The following is a 19,753-nucleotide window of genomic DNA, read 5'->3' as shown; positions in this document are numbered from 1 at the left end:
AACCAGAAAGTGAGGAGACTGCAGAGCTGTGAGCTGCTCAAGACACAATTTGGGAATAACCCTTTCATTTATGGGAAAGAAAATGATTCACCAAATTAGACCAGGAGCTGTGATTTTGAAAATGAGAAAAACATAGGGTACAAAGCATTGCTAACTAATGGTAGGAAACGTGATCAATCTGATATAAGCCGTTATTGTGTACATAGAGTGTAGATAAAATGTCTGCCTACCTTGACTAAGATGTAGCTGTGAAGAATCATCAGGTTTGTTGCCATCTCAGCTGGAATTTTGATCTTCTGTGTTTTTAATTCCATATACATACTGAAGAGCACGTCATGCGCATTCCGATAATTTCCTGTTTATTAAAAATGAATGAAGACCAAATATGATTAATTTTTCATAGCACAAGTCCTACTTCTATACAATTAAGGAGACAATTCATCAAGGACCATTGTTTTCTTTGCCAGTGTTGATGCACCAACTTCATTAAGAGATGTGCGCCTCAATGTATTTGGCATACCGTTTCTTTCAGCTGCCAAATTTATGACATTTTACTATAGTCTATAATTTGCAATGTGCCATAATTTAATAAAATTTTTCTTGGGCAAATTATTATTAAGAATTTGTCGGCCTGCGCCAGACCAAACCCCTTGTGCTAAGCCCCTCCCTATTTTCAAAAAGATGCCGCAGGTAGCTTAAAAATGCCAAAAGTTGTACTTTATTTTCCATTTTTTAAAGACCATGAATGTATTAACAATTACCAACAACTATATACATGGACTTAGAACTTATATCCTCATACACAACACACAATCATACCGCTCCCCATGCCCATCCCACCTCCCCTGAAAAGTTGTACATTTTTTGTTCAACTATGTGTTGCATTAAAATTTTACGACATTTGCATGATTTTATACCACTTTATTGGCACAAACTGATGGATTTGGTCTAAAGAGTCTTACCATACTTTTGTGCATGATTAAAAAGACTGACACCCCTGGAACAAAGGTCAAACATATGGATGTTAACTGCAGTATCGACACATGTTTGAGAGCGCAGATTTCATTGGATTTTTTGTTTGGGGAGGGGTGGAGTCAAGTTACTTATCCAGAGCCTTTGTGCAACCAATAACGTGGAAGCCCCCTATATTTCTGTTAACAAATGGCGGACCTGAGTGGGGAATTTTTTCCTGGGTTGAATTGAAGCTTTTAATGGTACATTTTGCAGTACAGAACATTTTGTATCACTTTTAAGGCTCAGCTCACATTTATCTTGTGCACTACACTGAGCACTTACATCAGGATTTCTAGCTAAATCTGTGACATACCTGATTGAGATGAAACCCCGACAGATCCATTCACTTTAATGAGGCAGCAGAGTTACTCTGAACTCTGGCCTCTGTTCAATTGATCAACTACACTTTTATGCATGCCTGAAAAGACGGACACTGCCGGATCATAAGCCAGACAGAGTCCAAAGTGTCTCCATCTGCCTCATTATAGTGATTGTTCCATACAGGGTTTTCTTTTCATTCTTTTTTTCCGAAATTTAGACAAAAACCTGATGTTTCAGTGCTCAGTATAGCGCACGGGATAAATGTGAACTGTGCCTTATTGCAATCTTTGGGAAACCGAATGAACAACTCAACATCAGCTCAAAAATTACTTTTATTTATTTTTACGGCATTCACCGTGTTGTAAAAGTGATAAGACAGCGATGTTTTTGGGTGTATACGATTAAACAATACCAGATTTATTTAGCTTTTTATGATTTGCTACTTTTTCACACTAAAAACAATATTTTATAAGAAAAGAGATTGTTTCGTCTTGGCATATTCCGAGAACTGTACATTTTTTATTTATCTTTTGAAAGCCATATGAGGGCTTGTTTTTTTTGCAGGATGAGTTGATATTTTCAGTGATATTTTTATTTATTCTTTATTTGTTAACATATGACTCGTTGATCGTTTCGTTCAATTTTTTGAGGGTGTCAGTGTGATAAAGAAGGTACATTAAGTACATAAAGAAAGTAAAGAAGGTAAGGGAAAAATAATGTAACAGATTTATAGTTCTGTTCATTCCAGACGTGGCAATAACAATTCTGTTAGCTTTTTCATCTACTGTATAATTGTCTAAGCATCACTTCCGTCTGTCTGTCTGTCTGTCACGGATATTCATTCGCTGATTGGTCTCGCCAGCTGCCTGTCATGGCTGCCGTGACCATTCAGTGACGGGCACAGTCCGGAAGAAAATGGCTGCTCCTTACTCCCCGCAGTCAGTGCCCGGCGTCCGCATACTCCCCTCCGGTCACCGCTAACACAGGGTTAATGCCGGCGGTAACGGATCGCGTTATGCCGCGGGTAACGCACTCCGTTACCGCCGCTATTAACCCTGTGTGTCCCCAACTTTTTACTATTGACGCTGCCTATGCGGCATCAATAGTAAAAAAATGTAATGTTAAAAATAATAATATAAAAAAAAACCTGCTATTCTCACCCACCGTAGTCCGCTGAGCCACTCGCGCCGGCTGTAGATTGAGATGCGAACTCGGCTTCAGGAAAATGGCCGCCGAGATCTCCATGTGCGCACGCGCGGCATCCCGCGGCCATTTTTCTGAAGCCCCGGGAAGCCGAGAAGAACCATCTGCGCACGCGCGGCCTCACAAAGATGGCCGCGCCCACCGATAAACGGCTGAATAGCGCAGATCGCGCTATTTTCCTTCAAGCTGCACAGTGGATTCGCCACTTGGACATGCGCACACCACTACGCCACCAACGGAGATCTGGGGGAGAAACAGCGCTGTCACCACGCCCATATGACCTGACCAGCGTGACAGCCAAAACGGCGACTTTACAAAGGTATTTCGGCAGCATAGGTGGGGAATAAAGGCTCCAAAATACACTAATGTAAAGCACAGCTCTGCCCCTATTTAACGCTATTTTTAGCTCTTCTTGAAAAAACGGGGTGACTGGTTCCCTTTAACAAATTTTATTGAACTTTTTTTTATACTCAGTCCCATTATGGGACTTGAATATTTTATAGTTTGATCACTGGCCTTATAAACTGCAATAGTTCTGTATTACAGCGCATCTGACCTGTTAGCTTCACACTGATATTTTGCCTGTAATGTTAGACCTTGATTATAGCAAGGCCTAACAGGCCACCATAGATGGCAGACCCAGAATCATTACTTGGCCTTAGGTTGCCATGACAACCATTGGGACTGAAACGATCCTGGCTAATTCCGCAAGGTGTCAATTATAGTACACAGCAGACATGCACCTCCAGGGGGTGTAAAATGAGGCCTCCTAATGACCACTGTAAAAAGGCGTATCAGCGGTCCCCAAGGGTAATACACCCGTAGACTAGCTGACATGTACTATGGGGCATTGCATGGTAAATGAATGATGTTTTTACCTGCTGCCTGCTCCTCCCGTGCTATGATGATGGCGGTACGGGCAGCTTCTCTGTATTGCTTCAGAGCCATGTACAAGCGGAATAAATACTTTGCATCCTAGAACAGAAAAACATATCATGTGAAATATATGGTCCTCTCATATAATTTAATACACAAGTGCAATAATGTTGCTTGTAAGCAAGCGGACAGTCACAGGTTCAAGTCCCCTAAGGGAACTAAAAAATAAAGTAAAAAAAATATATATTTATATATACAAATATAATATATACCGTATAAATAATATAATTTATAAATATTATATATACACACACTACCGTTAAAAAGTTTAGGGTCACTTAGTAATTTCCTTATTTTTTAAAGAAAAGCAGTTTTTTTCCAATGAAAGTAACATTAAATGATTCAGAAACACACTCTATACATTGTTAATGTGGTAAATGACTATTCTAGCTGCAAACGTCTGGTTTGTAATGCAATATCTTCATAGGTGTATAGAGGCCCATTTCCAACAACCATCACTCAAGTGTTCTTATGGTACTTTGTGTACTAAGAAGGCTAATGGATGGTTAGAATACCCTTGAAAACCCTTGTGCAAGTATGTTAGCACAGCTGAAAACAGTTTGGCTGATTAGAGAACCTATAAATCTGACCTTCCTTTGAGCTAGTTGAGAATCTGGAGCATTACATTTGTTGGTTCCATTAAACTCAAAATGGCCAGAAAAAAAGAACTTTCATGTGAAACTCGACAGTCTATTCTTGTTCTCTAAAATGAAGGCTATTCCATGTGAGAAATTGCCAAGAAAGAGAAGTGGGAGGCCCTGCTGCACAACTGAACAACAAGACAAGTACATTAGAGTCTGTAGTTTGAGAAATCAACGCCTCACAGGTCCTCAACTAGCAGCTTGCATGCAAAACGCCAGTGTCAACGTCTACAGTGAAGAGGCGACTCCGGGATGCTGGCCTTCAGGGCAGAGTGGCAAAAAAAAAGCCATATCTGAGACTGGCTAATAAAAGGAAAAGATTAATATGGGCAAAAGAACACAGACATTGGACAGAGGAAGATTGGAAAAAAGTGTTATGGACAGAGGACTCCAAGTTTGAGGTGTTTGGATCACACAGAAGAACATTTGTGAGACGCAGAACAACTGAAAAGATACTGGAAGAGTGCGTGACGCCATCTGTCAAGCATGGTGGAGGTAATGTGATGGTCTGGGGTTGCTTTGGTGCTGGTGAAGTGGGAGATTTGTACAAGGTAAAAGGGATTTTGAATAAGGAAGGCTATCCCTCCATTTTGCAACGCCATGCCATACCCTGTGGACAACGCTTGATTTCATCCTACAACAGGACAATGACCCAAAGCACACCTCCAAATTATGCAAGAACTATTTAGAAGTAGGCAGCAGGTATTCTATCTGTAATGGAGTGGCCAGCGCAGTCACCAGATCTCAACTCCATTGAGCTGTTGTGGGAGCAGCTTGACCGTATGGTACGCAAAAAGTGCCCATCAAGCCAAACCAACTTGTGGGAAGGGCTTCTGGAAGTATGGGGGGAAATTTCTCCAGATTATCTCAGCAAATTAACTGCTAGAATGCCAAAGGTCTGCAATGCTGTAATTGCTGGGAGCATTCTTTGATGAAAGCAAGGTTTGAAGGAGAAAATTATTATTTCAAATAAAAATCTTTTATTTATATATATATATATATATATATATATATATATATATATATATATATATACTGAAGAGCCCGGCGTTGCCTGGGCATAGTAAATATCTGTGGTTAGTTGTAGCACCTCACTTCTCTTATTTTCCATCACGCCTCTCATTTTCCCCCTCACATCTTTCATTTTCTCCCTCACATCTCTCATTTTCTCCCTCACTCCTCTTATTTTCCCCCTCACTCCTCTCATTCCCCCCTAACACTTGTCATCTCCTCCTGTATATAGTATATACCTGTATGTCATCTCTTCTGTGTATAGTATATACCTGTATGTCATCTCCCCTGTATATAGTATATACCTGCTGTATGTCATCTCCTCCTCTATATACCTATGTCATCTCCTCTTTTATATAGTATATACTTGTACGTCATCTCCTCTGTATATAGTATATTCCTGTATGTCATCTCCTCCTGTATATAGTATATACCTGTATGTCATCTCCTCCTATATATATATATATATATATATATATATATTCCTGTATGTAATCTCCTCCTGTATATAGTATATACCTGTATGTCATCTCTTCTGTGTATAGTATATACCTGTGTCATCTCCCCTGTATATAGTATATACCTGCTGTATGTCATCTCCTTCTCTATATACCTATGTGTCATCTCCTCTTTTATATAGTATATACTTGTACGTCATCTCCTCTGTATATAGTATATTCCTGTATGTCATCTCCTCCTGTATATAGTATGTACCTGTATGTCATCTCCTCTTGTATATAGTATATACCTGTATGTCATCTCCTCCTATATATATATATATATATATATATATATTCCTGTATGTAATCTCCTCCTGTATATAGTATATACCTGTGTGTCATCTGCTCCTGTATATAGTATATACCTGTATGTCATCTCCTCTTTTATATAGTACATACCTGTATGTCATCTCCTCCTGTATATATTATATACATGTGTCATCTCCTCCTATATATAGTATATACCTGTAAGTAATCTCCTCCTGTATATAGTATATACCTGTGTGTCATCTCCCCTGTATATAGTATGTACCTGTATGTCATCTCCTCCTGTATATAGTATATACCTGTAAGTCATCTCCTCCTGTATATAGTATATACCTGTATGTCATCTCCTCCTGTATATATTATATACGTGTGTCATCTCCTCCTGTATACAGTATATACCTGTATGTCATCTCTTCTATCTCTTCTGTATATAGTATATACCTGCTGTATGTCATCTCCTCCTCTATATACCTATGTGTCATTGTGAAGGAACAAATTATGAAAGATTCTCCATTTTGTGCTTTGACTCCATTTTGTTGTTGGTTAAAGATAAATTCTGTTATTTATTTAGGTAGAAGGTTACAGCTGCCGTGAAATAACTCTGTCCTGTTTCTCACAAAGATAACATTTTGTTATTCAGCTAGTCTATGGTTCATAATTGGTATAAAGACCTTGAGTATTCTAACTCAAGCCGAGCCAGATAAGAGACTCGTGGGTGTTTTTTATGCCAAAAAGACACGACCATATCTGTAGTTTCCATTTTTCCTGTATCCTCATCGGTTAAGTTTTTCCTGCATTCTTATAGGTTAAGAACTGTGAGCATGTTCTTATGCTGATTGGTTGAAGTATAATTTCTATGACTATGAAAACTCATACACAATAAACGGGGGCCCAGAGATCTGCTCGATCCCCCACACAGAGGCACGAGTCTCCGTCTGGTCATTTTCAGTTGCCGGCAACGCCCTGTAGATTGATTTGGAAATCACTGAGTCAACCGTGAAGGATCAATTTAGATCCTCCCTCAACATCATCTCTTTTATATAGTATATACCTGTATGTCATCTCCTCCTGTATATAGTATATTCCTGTATGTCATCTCCTCCTGTATATAGTATATACCTGTATGTCATCTCCTCCTATATTTATATATTCCTGTGTCATCTCCTCCTGTATATAGTATATACCTGTGTCATCTCCTCCTGTATATAGTATATACCTGTGTCATCTGCTCCTGTATATAGTATATACCTGTATGGCATTTCCCCTGTATATAGCATATACCTATGTCATCTCCTCCTATATATACTGCATGTCATCTCCTCCTGTATATAGTATATACCTGTAAGTCATCTCCTCCTGTATATAGTATATACCTGTATGTCATCTCCCCTGTATATAGTATGTACCTGTATGTCATCTCCTGTATATAGTATGTACCTGTATGTCATCTCCTCCTGTATATAGTATATACCTGTAAGTCATCTCCTCCAGTATATAGTATATACCTGTGTGTCATCTCCTCCTGTGTATAGTAAATACCTGTATGTCATCTCCTCCTATATATAGTATATACCTGTAAGTCATCTCCTCCTGTATATAGTATATACCTGTGTGTCATCTGCTCCTGTATATAGTATATACCTGTGTGTCATCTGCTCCTGTATATAGTATATACCTGTATGTCATCTCCTCTTTTATATAGTACATACCTGTATGTCATCTCCTCCTGTATATATTATATACGTGTGTCATCTCCTCCTATATATAGTATATACCTGTAAGTCATCTCCTCCTGTATATAGTATATACCTGTATCTCATCTCCCCTGTATATAGTATGTACCTGTATGTCATCTCCTCCTGTATATAGTATATACCTGTGTGTCATCTGCTCCTGTATATAGTATGTACCTGTATGTCATCTCCTGTATTAGACCTCGTTCACACGTTATTTGGTCAGTATTTTTACCTCAGTATTTGTAAGCTAAATTGTCAGCCTGATAAATCCCCAGCCAACAGGAAGCCCTCCCCCCTAGCAGTATATATTAGCTCACACATACAAGAAAAGAGGAGGGGGGGAGAGGAAAAGTTAGGAGCTTGACACGCCGAGATATGCATCTGTACGCCGTTGCAAATGAATGTAACTGGTGGGTGCAGTACCTGCTGGTGATTTCAGCTGAAGTAGAAGAAAGGAAAAGGGAATATCCAGCACGTCCATCTCTGGATATTCCCTTTTCCTTTCTTCTAGCTCACACATACACATAATAGACAGGTCATGTGACTGACAGCTGCCGTATTTCCTATATGGTACATTTGTTGCTCTTGTAGTTTGTCTGCTTATTAATTAGATTTTTATTTTTGAAGGATAATACCAGACTTGTGTGTGTTTTAGGGCGAGTTTCATGTGTCAAGTTGTGTGTGTTGAGTGAGTTGCGTGTGGCGACATGCATGTAGCGACTCTTGTGAAATGAGTTTTGTGTGGCGACATGCGTGTAGCAACTTTTTGTGTGTCGAGTTGCATGTGACAGGTTAATGTAGCAAGTTGTGTGCAGCAAGTTTTGCGTGTGGCGAGTTTTATGTGTGGTGCGTTTTGAGTATGTGCAAGTTTTGTGTGAGGCAACTTTTGCATGTGTTGCAACTTTTGTGCATGTGGCAATTTTTCTGCGTGTGCAAGTTTTGAGCTTGGCGAGTTTTCCATGAGGTGAGTTTTGCATGTGTGGCTAGTTTTGCGTGAGCCTAGTTTTGCATGTGGCGAGTTTTGCACGTGGTGAGTTTTGATTGGTGACTTTTGTGTTTCGACTTTTATGTGGCGAGGTTGGTGTATGTGCGGTGAAATGTGTGCTCCCAAATTGTTATAATTGAGACAGTTAGCTCCCTCATACATGGAAAATGTCACCTCAAACCCCCCAAGAAAAAAAAAGTCTCTTTTTTTTCACCACTTAAAAAAAAACAAAAAAACAATTGTATTGACCTAGAGAATTAGGTTCTGTAGAGTCATTTTTACAGAATGAACGCTGCAAAAATAACCCCCCCCCCCCCCCCCCAAAAAAAAATAAATAAATAAACAATTTCACAAGTTCACTTTACTTTTGTCAAGTTTTCCTATACACTGGATGTTAAAATGAATGGCGTCATTTAAAACGGCAGCTCGTCCTGCAAAAAAACAAGCCCTCGTAGGGCTAGGTCAATAAAAAATATATAAAAGTTAGGGCTCTTAGAAGAAGGAGAGGAAAAAACAGAAGCAAAGAAATTGCTGTGTCTTTAAAGGGAACCTGTCACCCCGAAAATCGCGGGTGAGGTAATCCCACCGGCATCAGGGGCTTATCTGCAGCATTCTGTAATGCTGTAGATAAGCCCCCGATGTTACCTGAAAAAGGAGAAAAAGACGTTAGATTATACTCACCCAGGGGCGGTCCCGCTGCTGGTCAGGTCGGATGGGCGTCTCTGGTCCGCTCCGGCGCCTCCCATCTTCATTACAAGACGTCCTCTTCTGATCTTCAGCCACGGCTCCGCCGCAGGCGTACTTTGCTCTGCCCTCTTGAGGGCAGAGGATAGTACTGCAGTGCGCAGGCGCCGGAAAGGTCAGAGGCCCGGCGCCTGCGCACTGCAGTACTTTGTCTGCCCTCAACAGGGCAGAGCAAAGTACGCCTGCGCCGGAGCCGTGGCTGAAGATCAGAAGAGAACATCTTGTAATGAAGATGGGAGGCGCCGGAGCGGACCAGAGACGCCCATCCGACCTGACCAGCAGCGGGACCGCCCCTGGGTGAGTATAATATAACATCTTTTTCTCCTTTTTCAGGTAAAATCGGGGGCTTATCTACAGCATTACAGAATGCTGCAGATAAGCCCCTGATGCCGGTGGGCTTACCTCACCCGCGATTTTCGGGGTGACAGGTTCCCTTTAAGGGGATGAAGGGAGTCAGTCAAATCATAATGACTGTTCAAACCAAGTACAGCCGCTCGGTGCACCCTTGGTGTAACCAAACAGTTCAGTGCTGCTTCAACCCAGCTTGTCTTGTTTTCCATCGATCTCCACCCTTCTCTGGTTGTAGTAAAGTTGTCATTTGAGGAAAAGAAGGGCAGAGATTGATGGAAAACATAACAAGTAGGTGTGAAGCTGCAGTGAACTGTTTGGTTACACCAAGGGTGCACTGAGCGGAAGTGCTTGGTTTGAACAGTCACTCATACTTACAGATTCCCTTTAACATTACACTAACATTTAGTCATTTACAGCAGCACGTTAAACCGACCTTGGGCATGCCGTCACTTTCCCCCATTAGATAGTCTATCAGCTGATTGGTCAGCATCTCATCTTTGGCCTGGCCAACCTGTTCAGTAACAAACACAATAAGTGAAAAATCTCCATTTAAAAGTGTAGTTAAAAAAACTAAATCTATGGAAAACAAAGCAGAAATGGAACAGATACAAAAGACCCCCAGGCCCTTTTTACCGTTTCTATCGCCATTTCTATGGCTGCGTTTTCTTCAGCAGTTGGACACTTTAAAAAGTGTTTCAAAGCCTGAAAAATAAAACATAATAAAACATACATGGGAATTGTAAAAAGCTTTTTTAATATAACAACCAATGAATTTCTGCTTGTGGAGCTGCAAGTTCAGAGCTCAGTAATCGTTCTCTCGCTGATTGGTTCTCTCAATGCTGTGGCTTGGTAAAGGGGTTGTCCACTACTAGGATATCACCTTTATAAAATAAAATCACCTATACTCCTCTCCCGTGCCAGCGCCATTCCAGTGGCGTCGGCACTTGCTCTCCCAGGGCTTACGTGAGGTTGTTATGATACATGAGCCCAATCATTGATTGGGTCACTGTCCCCTAGCTCTGACAAATCTGTAGTTTGGGAAAATCCAGCTCTGGTCTCACTTCTGGCATGTATAACTTGCTGGGAATTTGGCTGCCCTGCAATGACCACAGAGCATGTAACACATGGGGTCAGGATCAGACTTTATACAGATCACTTCTGTAGCCACAGCTTCATCAGTAACAACGAAAAAAGAGGGATTTTTGGTTCTTACCGTAAAATCTCTTTCTTGGAGCCTTCATTGGGGGACACAAGTAACCATGGGTGTATGCTGCTGTCGCTAGGAGGCTGACTATGCAAATGAAGAAGTAGCTCCTCCCCGGCAGTATACACCCTCCGACAGGCACCAGGCAACTCAGTTGGTGCAAAAGCAGTAGTAGGAACAAGTAATAGTAAACTCAACCTATGTACCAACCCACAACAACGGCACGTTGGCCAACACGGTACAACTTCAAGGGAGGGTGCTGTGTCCCCCAATGAAGGCTCCAAGAAAGAGATTTTACGGTAAGAACCAAAAATCCCTCTTTCTTTCTCGCTTCATTGGGGGACACAGGTAACCATGGGACATCCAAAAGCAGCGAATAGATGTGAATGGATGACCACGTTGCGGCCTTGCAAACCTTCGAGGCCAAAGCTTGGTGACGAACTGCCCAAGAAGCTCCCACAGCCCGGTTAGAGTGAGCCTTCAACCCCGAAGAAGGCCGTTTGTCTTGGACACGGTATGCCTCCAGAACCGCCGAACGGATCCAACGAGCAATTGTGGACTTGGAGGCGGGAAGCCCCTTTCGACGCCCTTCCGAGACGATGAACAGAGGATCGGCCTGACGAAAGGAAGCAGTTCTGGAAAGATAAATCTGGATAGCCCTGACCACATCCAACTTGTGAAGAGATTTATCCAAGGGATGAACCGAGGAAGGGCACAAGGAAGGGATGACGATGTCCTCATTGATGTGAAAGGCCGAAACTACCTTTTGTAAGAAGGAAGGAACCAGTCGAAGAACCACCTTGTCTTGGTGCAGGATTAGAAAGGGAGAGCGACAGGATAATGCCGCCAGCTCCGACACTCTTCTAATGGAGGTGATGGCGACCAAGAAGGCCACCTTCCAAGATAGAAGCGAGAAGGAAATGTCCCGAATCGGTTCAAAAGGCACACGCTGTAGGGCGTCTAACACGAGGTTGAGATCCCAAGGCTCGACAGGAGGATGATAAGGGGGAGCTATATGAGCGACCCAATGAATAAAGGTCCTCACCTGAGGAAGAGAGGCCAGGTCTCTTTGAAAAAGGATGGACAGAGCGGAAATCTGACCCTTTAAGGTGCTAAGGGAAAGTTCCGAATTGAGACCCGCTTGAAGGAAACCGAGTAGAGATGGAAGGGAAAAGGTCATCGGAAACAGACTGTTGTCCTCATACCATTGGAAAAAGGCCTTCCAACATCTGTGGTAGATACGCGAGGAAGCCGGTTTTCTCGCTCTTATCATAGTCTGGATGACGCTGTGCGAAAAGCCCCATACCATTAACTTCAGAGACCGAGAATTCGGGTGGAAGAGGGGCCCCTACGAAAGAAGATCCGGTCGATCCGGTAGTCTCCATGGAACGTCCGATAGCATGTTCACTAGTTCCGCATACCAGGCCCTGCGAGGCCAATCTGGAGCTACCAAGAGTACGGGGACCCCTTCTGACTTGATCTTTTTTACGACCCTTGGGATCAAGGGGAGGGGTGGGAACAGATAGGGCATCTGGATCTGGGCCCATGAGATCACGAGAGCGTCGCATCCGACGGCCATCGGATCCCGAGATCTGGAAACGTACACGGGAACCTTGTGGTTTGCCCGGGAGGCCATGTTGATTGAAGATCCCCTACCTGAGGATGAGGAACGCGTCAGGAGCACTTGTTCGTGGAGAGGGTCCTGGGAATGAAGTCCTCCTTCCCGCGCCATGAACTTCGGCGCAGAAGACGGCGTCAACCCCTAAACAGGGGGAGAAGGTCAATGGAAGTGACCACCGTCTTCCTCTCAGCCCACTCCGAGGAGAGGGATGAGGGGGGAAAAAAGGGCAAGGACTGGCCACCGATAGCGAGCCATGAACACCCCAGGGTGACATGAGCTCGAAGTCCTGCCCAACGGAACCGAGAGGGTGCGATGTGGGTGAAACCACACTGCTCTCTCGGTCGCTTGCTGTGGGGAATCCGGGTGAGAGAACTGCACCCTGTAACCCCGAGAGAAGCATCTGAAATAAAAAGGGGGAAGGATTAATACATACACACAAACCCTGAAAGAAAAAACTAGAGCGGATCTGGGGTTAGATCCAGGTCCGCCTCCTACAGATAATAAGCAAAAATTGAGTTGCCTGGTGCCTGTCGGAGGGTGTATACTGCCGGGGAGGAGTTACTTCTTCTTTATTTGCATAGTGTCAGCCTCCTAGCGACAGCAGCATACACCCATGGTTACCTGTGTCCCCCAGTGAAGCGAGAAAGAAAGATATTCCGCATAGGAGCTGTGTACACAAAATGAGATGGAAAATGAGGGCTATTATTAAAGATGCTTCACATTTCATTTTAGGTAGAATGAAGCAAAGGAAAAAAAAATGGCACAGTGCATCAGTCTGTCCCACAGCTATATCTACAGCAGTGGTCCCCAACCTTTCTGATCTTGAGAGCCACATTCAGCTAAGAGAGAGGGTCGTGAGCCACATCCAGCACTGAGAGAGGGTCGTGAGCCACATCCAGCTCCCACCCCCTTCAAAGTAGTGCCAACCAAAGCCCCCATTACAGGTATAATGATAACCAAAGCTTTTCCACAGAAATCACTCCAAAGCAGTAGACTGAGGTCTAGAGGTTCCCACAATACCCCCCCCATTCAGTTTTCTCCCAGCAAGGACTCCCAACACACTGTCACATCTGGCTTTGATCACCTCCTCTAACATGTAGTACTAACCTCCAGTGTACCATACCTAAAACATCTCTAAACCCCAAAGACCAGTAAATGTGCATCCAGATCTGCACTGTGCAGGGCTACTCACAAAATTCACCATTTTGAGATGTGCTCTTCATACCTGTTTGCTAGACCTGGACCTAATGCAACAAGTTGGCAGACAGTCGCGAGCCACAATTCATGGGACCGCGAGCCACATGTGGCTCCCGAGCTACAGGTTGGGGAGCCCTGATCTACAGTAAGTCCGTACATTCACTGCAGCAGCCTAGTGTCAATTTTCTACAATTTATCCTCCACAGAACTGCACCGTAGATGACACGAAGTTGTAAGAAGATCTGGGCTTAAGCCGTAAACCTTCCAGCCTAGTCTAGACTTAGGGTAAGTTCACATTAGGCGTTTGTTCTGCATTGATTTTCTGCAGCAAAACCTGATCTCTTGGCAGGAAAGAAGCTACAGAAAATAAACAGGTTTCCCTTGATTTTTCTTAAGGATATTGTTGTGCAGTTTTTGCTGTGTTTTTGGCATGCTAGATTTGTCTCTTGTGCATGCCGATAAAGTTTAGTGTTGAAAAAAAAGGTCTATTCTAGAATCCAGTTTTGACACAAAAAATGCAGCAAAACCTGATACCTGCATTTTTGGTATGTTTTTATCAGTGTTTTTTCACCACTCATTCATTTCAATGGGTGGGAAAACGCCAAAAGACGTGACACGCTCCATTGTGCAAAAAACCATGCAAAGCTCAAAATCCTGATCCAAAAAAAAACAATGTGTGTGCATGAGATTTCTGAACTCTCATTGGCTTTGCTGATACTGTAATACGCAGCTGAAAATTAACATAAAAAAAGCATAAAAGCACGCGGCAAAAACACCCAGTATGAACTTCACCTTAAAGTACTTCGCCACCAGGGTATTTTTTTCATTTCACCCCATGCTACTAATGTATGTATATTTCCTGCATGTAGTAAAATACTTACTGGCCACCGTCTTCCGCTCTTCCCGTGCCGCTCCAGTTCTCTTTTGCACATTGTGATCTGCTGGATCGCTCCAGTATTTACTGGGTGAACCGGAAGTCATTTCTCAATGTGAGTCTATGAGAATGAGGCTCTTATAGACTTACATTAAGGCCAGCGGCGGAGTGCTATATGATAAAACAATGCATAGTGCTCGGCCCAGTGTTATGCTATGGGGCAGCTCAGATCTGTGATCATTTTCTCATACTGATTAGGCATGAAAGAACATTGGCAGCATGGTGCGATTGGCAGCGAGATTCGACTCACTCACACCCATACAAGTCTATGGGTGTGAGTGAAACATCGCACTGCACTCAGATATCACCCGACTGCAGTACGATTCCCGCAGACGCCGGCAGCAGAGGAGATGGAGAAATGACTTTCTCCATCTCCTCCGCAGCTGTGCTCTGATCCTGTCACGCGAGAGGCTCGGAGCACAGAGCATTGATATTTGGCTTCCGCTCACAGCAGAGATGGAGCCGAGGGTCATTAGCACATGGCATCCGATGCCATACGCTGGTGTGGCTCCAGCCTAAGAGAGATAGGGATAGTTAGCAGTCATTTCCAGCCGGTCAGAGCTGCGGTCACAGGATGGCGGAGCGGCACTGGAAGCAGTACAAGACCGGTAAGTATTTTACTATACACAGGGAACGCATATTACTGATAACACTCGGTGGTGAAATACAAAATTACCCTGGACTGGTAGATTACAATTTATGTATGTGAGGAGATAACCTCTAGGTACGGCTTTCTCCTACCCTTGCATGTTGACCACAAAGCAAAAAAAACTTCCCAGCTTGATAATGTTTCTTCTCTCCCTCGAAGTAAAGTGCGATACTCTGATAATCTTCATTACTGGTGTTCTCAGACCCTGAGGAGAAAGGCACATTCAGGTCAGATCAGCGCACACAAATACTGAGGATATGTGCACACGATCAATAATTGCTGCATCCAGATGTTACAGAATAGTGGATGGGATTTTAAGAAATCCCGTGCTCACTATGCACCCAGAGACGCCCGCGGCTCACCGGCGGAGACAGACATGCGGTGCGTCTCTCCAGACCGCAGCATGCCTATTTATCTTATGGAGAAGCTATAAGTGTCACCCAATAGTATGTATTGGACGCGGTAAATCCGCAAAGATCAGTGAATACAAGCGGATTCACCTGCGCTCAATAGACGGCAGCGCTTTGGACAAAGTGGACATGCACTGCCAGTTCTGGATCTTCTGTACATACCCTAACAGATTCTACATTTATCTAACAAACACATTGTCCATGAACACTTTCTATATAAGAAACACACAAAATCTGGTATCTGCGGTTCTCCCACAGTAAGGTGTAACATTAAATCTGCATTCACCACTACACAGAATGTATCTAACTTGCATACGGCACATTTCACATTGCAGCGGACCTCCACCTGTTAGCAGGTCATACCTATAACATCAGCATAGATTTCCATCTGGTTGTGCTGCTGGGCCAGCTGGAAAGCTTCATTGTTGCACTTGGACAATACTAAAAACTGGATGGCTGAACCATAGTCTCCAAGGCGAAGGAAAAACCTTAGAAATAAATGTAAAAAATACAGAAAATGAACATTAAAAGGATTTCCGTGTGTGTGTGTATATATATATATATATATATATATATATATATATATATATATATATATATACACATATATATATATATATATATATATATATATATGTACTGTATATGTATATCCGCAAATAAATCACATACAAAAAAACAGAAAAGATGATAACCCCCTCCCTTTCTAAACAGTCCTGGAGCAGTGTTGATATAGGACGATTACAGAGCTTCTTCTGTCTAATATATGACATTTCCATATTAGTATGAGGCGGCATTAGGTAACGCACATCTCGGCAGGTAGACTTTTGCGTTGCGCCAATCTAATGTAGATATTGTGGAGTTCTATATTTTCTGTGAATCAAATACAATCGCGACAACCTTTGAGCCTCGGAAAGGGAAAGAAGCGGTGTAAAACCTAACATGGCGTCCCCTGATCCTCCAGTATCACTCCCTCATCGGCCTCACACTGAGTTTTAATAGTAGGAGGGAACTTTAGGTAAGAAGTTAGCTGTCGTTTATACAGATTAGAAGTAAGGCCTCTCGTCGTTCCTTCCCGGCACCCATATAACCACGAGGTTCTGCCATTTGGCCAGGTCTTTAGTCTTGCGCTGAGCTGTTAGCCATGTCCGGGATGTAGAAATTTAGAATTGGCAATGAGATCAGTTAAATTCACTTTGCAACTGCTCAAAATTCTTCAAAATCTTCCCAGATTGGATTTGGTCCATAGTATGAATATCACTCTCTTCCCACTCGGAGCAGCCCCCCAGCAGCAGGACTGTGCGACCAAATCTGCAATTCTCCCCTCTGTCCCACACTTTATATATCACCAACATTGGTGCTAAACGGGAAGTTGTTTTCCAGCCTCTACAGTAAATAGGTATACGCCAAGGAGTTACAGTGCCTTGGGAAAGTATTCGGCTACCTGGAACTTTTCAACCTTTTCCCACATATCATGCTTCAAACATAAAGATACCAAATGTACATTTTTGGTGAAGAATCAACAAGGGGAACACAATTGTGAAGTTGAATGAAATTTATTGGTTATTTTAAATTTTTGTGGAAAATCAAAAACTGAAAAGTGGGGTTTGCAATATTATTCGGCCCCTTTACTCACTCCAGAAGTTCATAGTGGATCTCTGAATGATCCAATGTTGTCCTAAATGCCTAATGATGATAAATATAATCCACCTGTGTGTAATCAAGTCTCCGTATAAATGCACCTGCTCTGTGATAGTCTCAGGGTTCTGTTCGAAGCACAGAGAGCATCATGAAGACCAAGGATCACAACAGGCAGGTCCGTGATACTGTTATGGATAGGTTTAAAGCAGGATTTGGATACAAAATGATTTCCAAAACTTTAAACATCCCAAGGAGCACTGTGCAAACGATCATATTGAAATGGAAGAAGTATCATACCACTGCAAATCTACCAAGACCCGGCCGTCCCTCTAAACTTTCATCTCAAACATCGAGAAGACTGATCAGAGATGCAGCCAAGAGGCCCATGATCACTCTGGATGAACTGCAGAGATCTACAGCTAAGGTGGGACAGTCTGTCCATAGGACAACAATCGGTCGTACACTGCACAAATCTGGCCTTTATGGAAGAGTGGCAAAAAGAAAGCCATTTCTCAAAGATATCCATAAAAAACAGGATTTTTGGTTGCTTACCGTAAAATCTGTTTCTCGGAGCCTTCATTGGGGGACACAGGAACCATGGGTGTATGCTGCTGACACTAGGAGGCTGACACTATGCAAATTAAAAAGTTAGCTCCTCCTCTGCAGTATACACCCTACCGACAGGAAGTAGGATATTCAGTTAGTGAGAAAGCAGTAGGAGAAGTAACGTGTAAAAGAGAAAGAATAATAATAATATAATAATAATAAACTTTATCTACACAGCGCCAACAAATTCCACGGCGCTCCATAGATTAACAGTTTCAAACACTCAAAGAGTGTTCATACAACTCAAAAGTATACAGTAAACAGAGCTGTTCAACTTGGGAGGGTGCTGTGTCCCCCAATGAAGGCTCCAAGAAACAGATTTTACGGTAAGCAACCAAAAATCCTGTTTTCTCTATCGCCTTTCATTGGGGGACACAGGAACCATGGGACGTCCCAAAGCAGTCCCTGGGGTGGGAAAAACATACTTCCATCAGGTCCGAGGACTCACCACTGCCGCCTGCAGGATCCTTCTGCCCAGGCTGGAGTCTGCCGTAGTTTGGCGAAAACATGTGGATGGAAGACCAGGTTGCCGCTTTGCAAAGCTGTCGGCGAAAGCCCTGTGACGTACCGCACTGGAAGCGCCGACTGCCCGGGTAGAGTGAGCCTTTATCTCAGGAGGGGGCACTCTGTTCTTGACCCGGTAAGCTCCCAAAATTGCCGTTCTAATCGAGCGAGCAATAGTCGCCTTGGAAGCCGGCAGGCCTCTACGCACGCCATCAGGGATGGCGAACAGAGAATCCATCTTTCGGAAAGCGGCCGTGCTAGCCAGCGAGAAACTCACTGCCCTGACGAGGTCCAGCCTGTTCCACTATCGCTCCAGAGGATGATTCGGAGCTGGACAAAGGCAGGTAGAACGATGTCCTCGTTGAGGTGGAAAGATGAAAACCACCTCGTGAAATGAAGGAAGGCGGAGGCCTGGGACCACCTTGTCCTTGTGGAAAATCAAGAAAGGAGGTCGGCAAGAAATGGCCGCCAACTCAAAAACGCGGCGGATCGAAGCGATGGACCTGAGAAAAGCCACCTTCCGAGATAGAACTGACAGGGAAAAACTCCCTGAGAGGCTCAAAGGGGAAACCCCTAAGAACAACCAACACAACCTTTAAATCCCATGAATCCACAGAGGCCCTGTACGGAGGGACAGCGTGGGCTACTCCTTGAAGGAAGGTCTTAACCTGTGGCTGAGAAGATAATGTCTTCTTAAAGGGAAGAAGAGCGCAGGAACCTGGCCCTTTAGGGAATTGAGAGCGAAGCCCGAATCCAGTCCTGCCTGAAGGAGAACCAAATGGAAGGCAGGGAAAAGGACATAGGTGAAAAGCGGTTGGGCTCGCATGAACGAAAGTCTTCCGGGTACGATAGTAGAACCTGGAAGACAACGAAGGCTTCCTAGCCTGGATTGTAGTGTGACTCGACCGGGACGAAAGGCCAGACGCTCTTATAACTGTGGAGTCCACAGCCATGCCGTAAACTGAGCGACCGATAATTCGGGTGGCAGATCAGACCCTGGAGGCCAAAGCGTAGACGCCCACGCGGGAGGGTCGCGAGATCTGGAGACGAACCAAAGGAACCTTCCTGTTCCTTCGGGACGCAGAGAGGTCCACGTCCGGAGTCCCCCATCGAAGACAAATCTGATGGATGACCTCCTGATGCAAGGACCATAACCCTGCCGCGAGACCCTCGCAGCTGCGGAAGTCGGCGGCCCAACTGTCCGTGCCGGGGATATGCACCGTGGATATCACCAGAACCATTGCCTCTGCCCAGAGGAGGATCTTGGATACCTCGGCC

General features: G+C 43.6%; 1 protein-coding gene across 1 annotated transcript in view; it reads right to left on the bottom strand.

The window, feature by feature from the left end:
• WDR19 (WD repeat domain 19) overlaps positions 1-19,753 on the bottom strand; it is a 116,414-nt gene that overhangs the window by 13,357 nt on the left and 83,304 nt on the right. Inside the window, exons 26-31 of the mRNA XM_069744594.1 lie at positions 16,088-16,212; positions 15,407-15,519; positions 10,343-10,411; positions 10,143-10,220; positions 3,417-3,513; positions 231-355 (exon numbers count right to left, since the gene is read on the bottom strand). Of these exons, the coding sequence (XP_069600695.1) occupies positions 231-355; positions 3,417-3,513; positions 10,143-10,220; positions 10,343-10,411; positions 15,407-15,519; positions 16,088-16,212 (607 nt within the window). The remainder of the gene's footprint in view (positions 1-230; positions 356-3,416; positions 3,514-10,142; positions 10,221-10,342; positions 10,412-15,406; positions 15,520-16,087; positions 16,213-19,753) is intronic.

This window comes from Ranitomeya imitator, chromosome 1 (genome assembly GCF_032444005.1).
Source record: "Ranitomeya imitator isolate aRanImi1 chromosome 1, aRanImi1.pri, whole genome shotgun sequence".
Classification (NCBI taxonomy): domain Eukaryota; kingdom Metazoa; phylum Chordata; class Amphibia; order Anura; family Dendrobatidae; genus Ranitomeya; species Ranitomeya imitator.
This window is presented reverse-complemented; position numbering and strand designations above follow the sequence as displayed.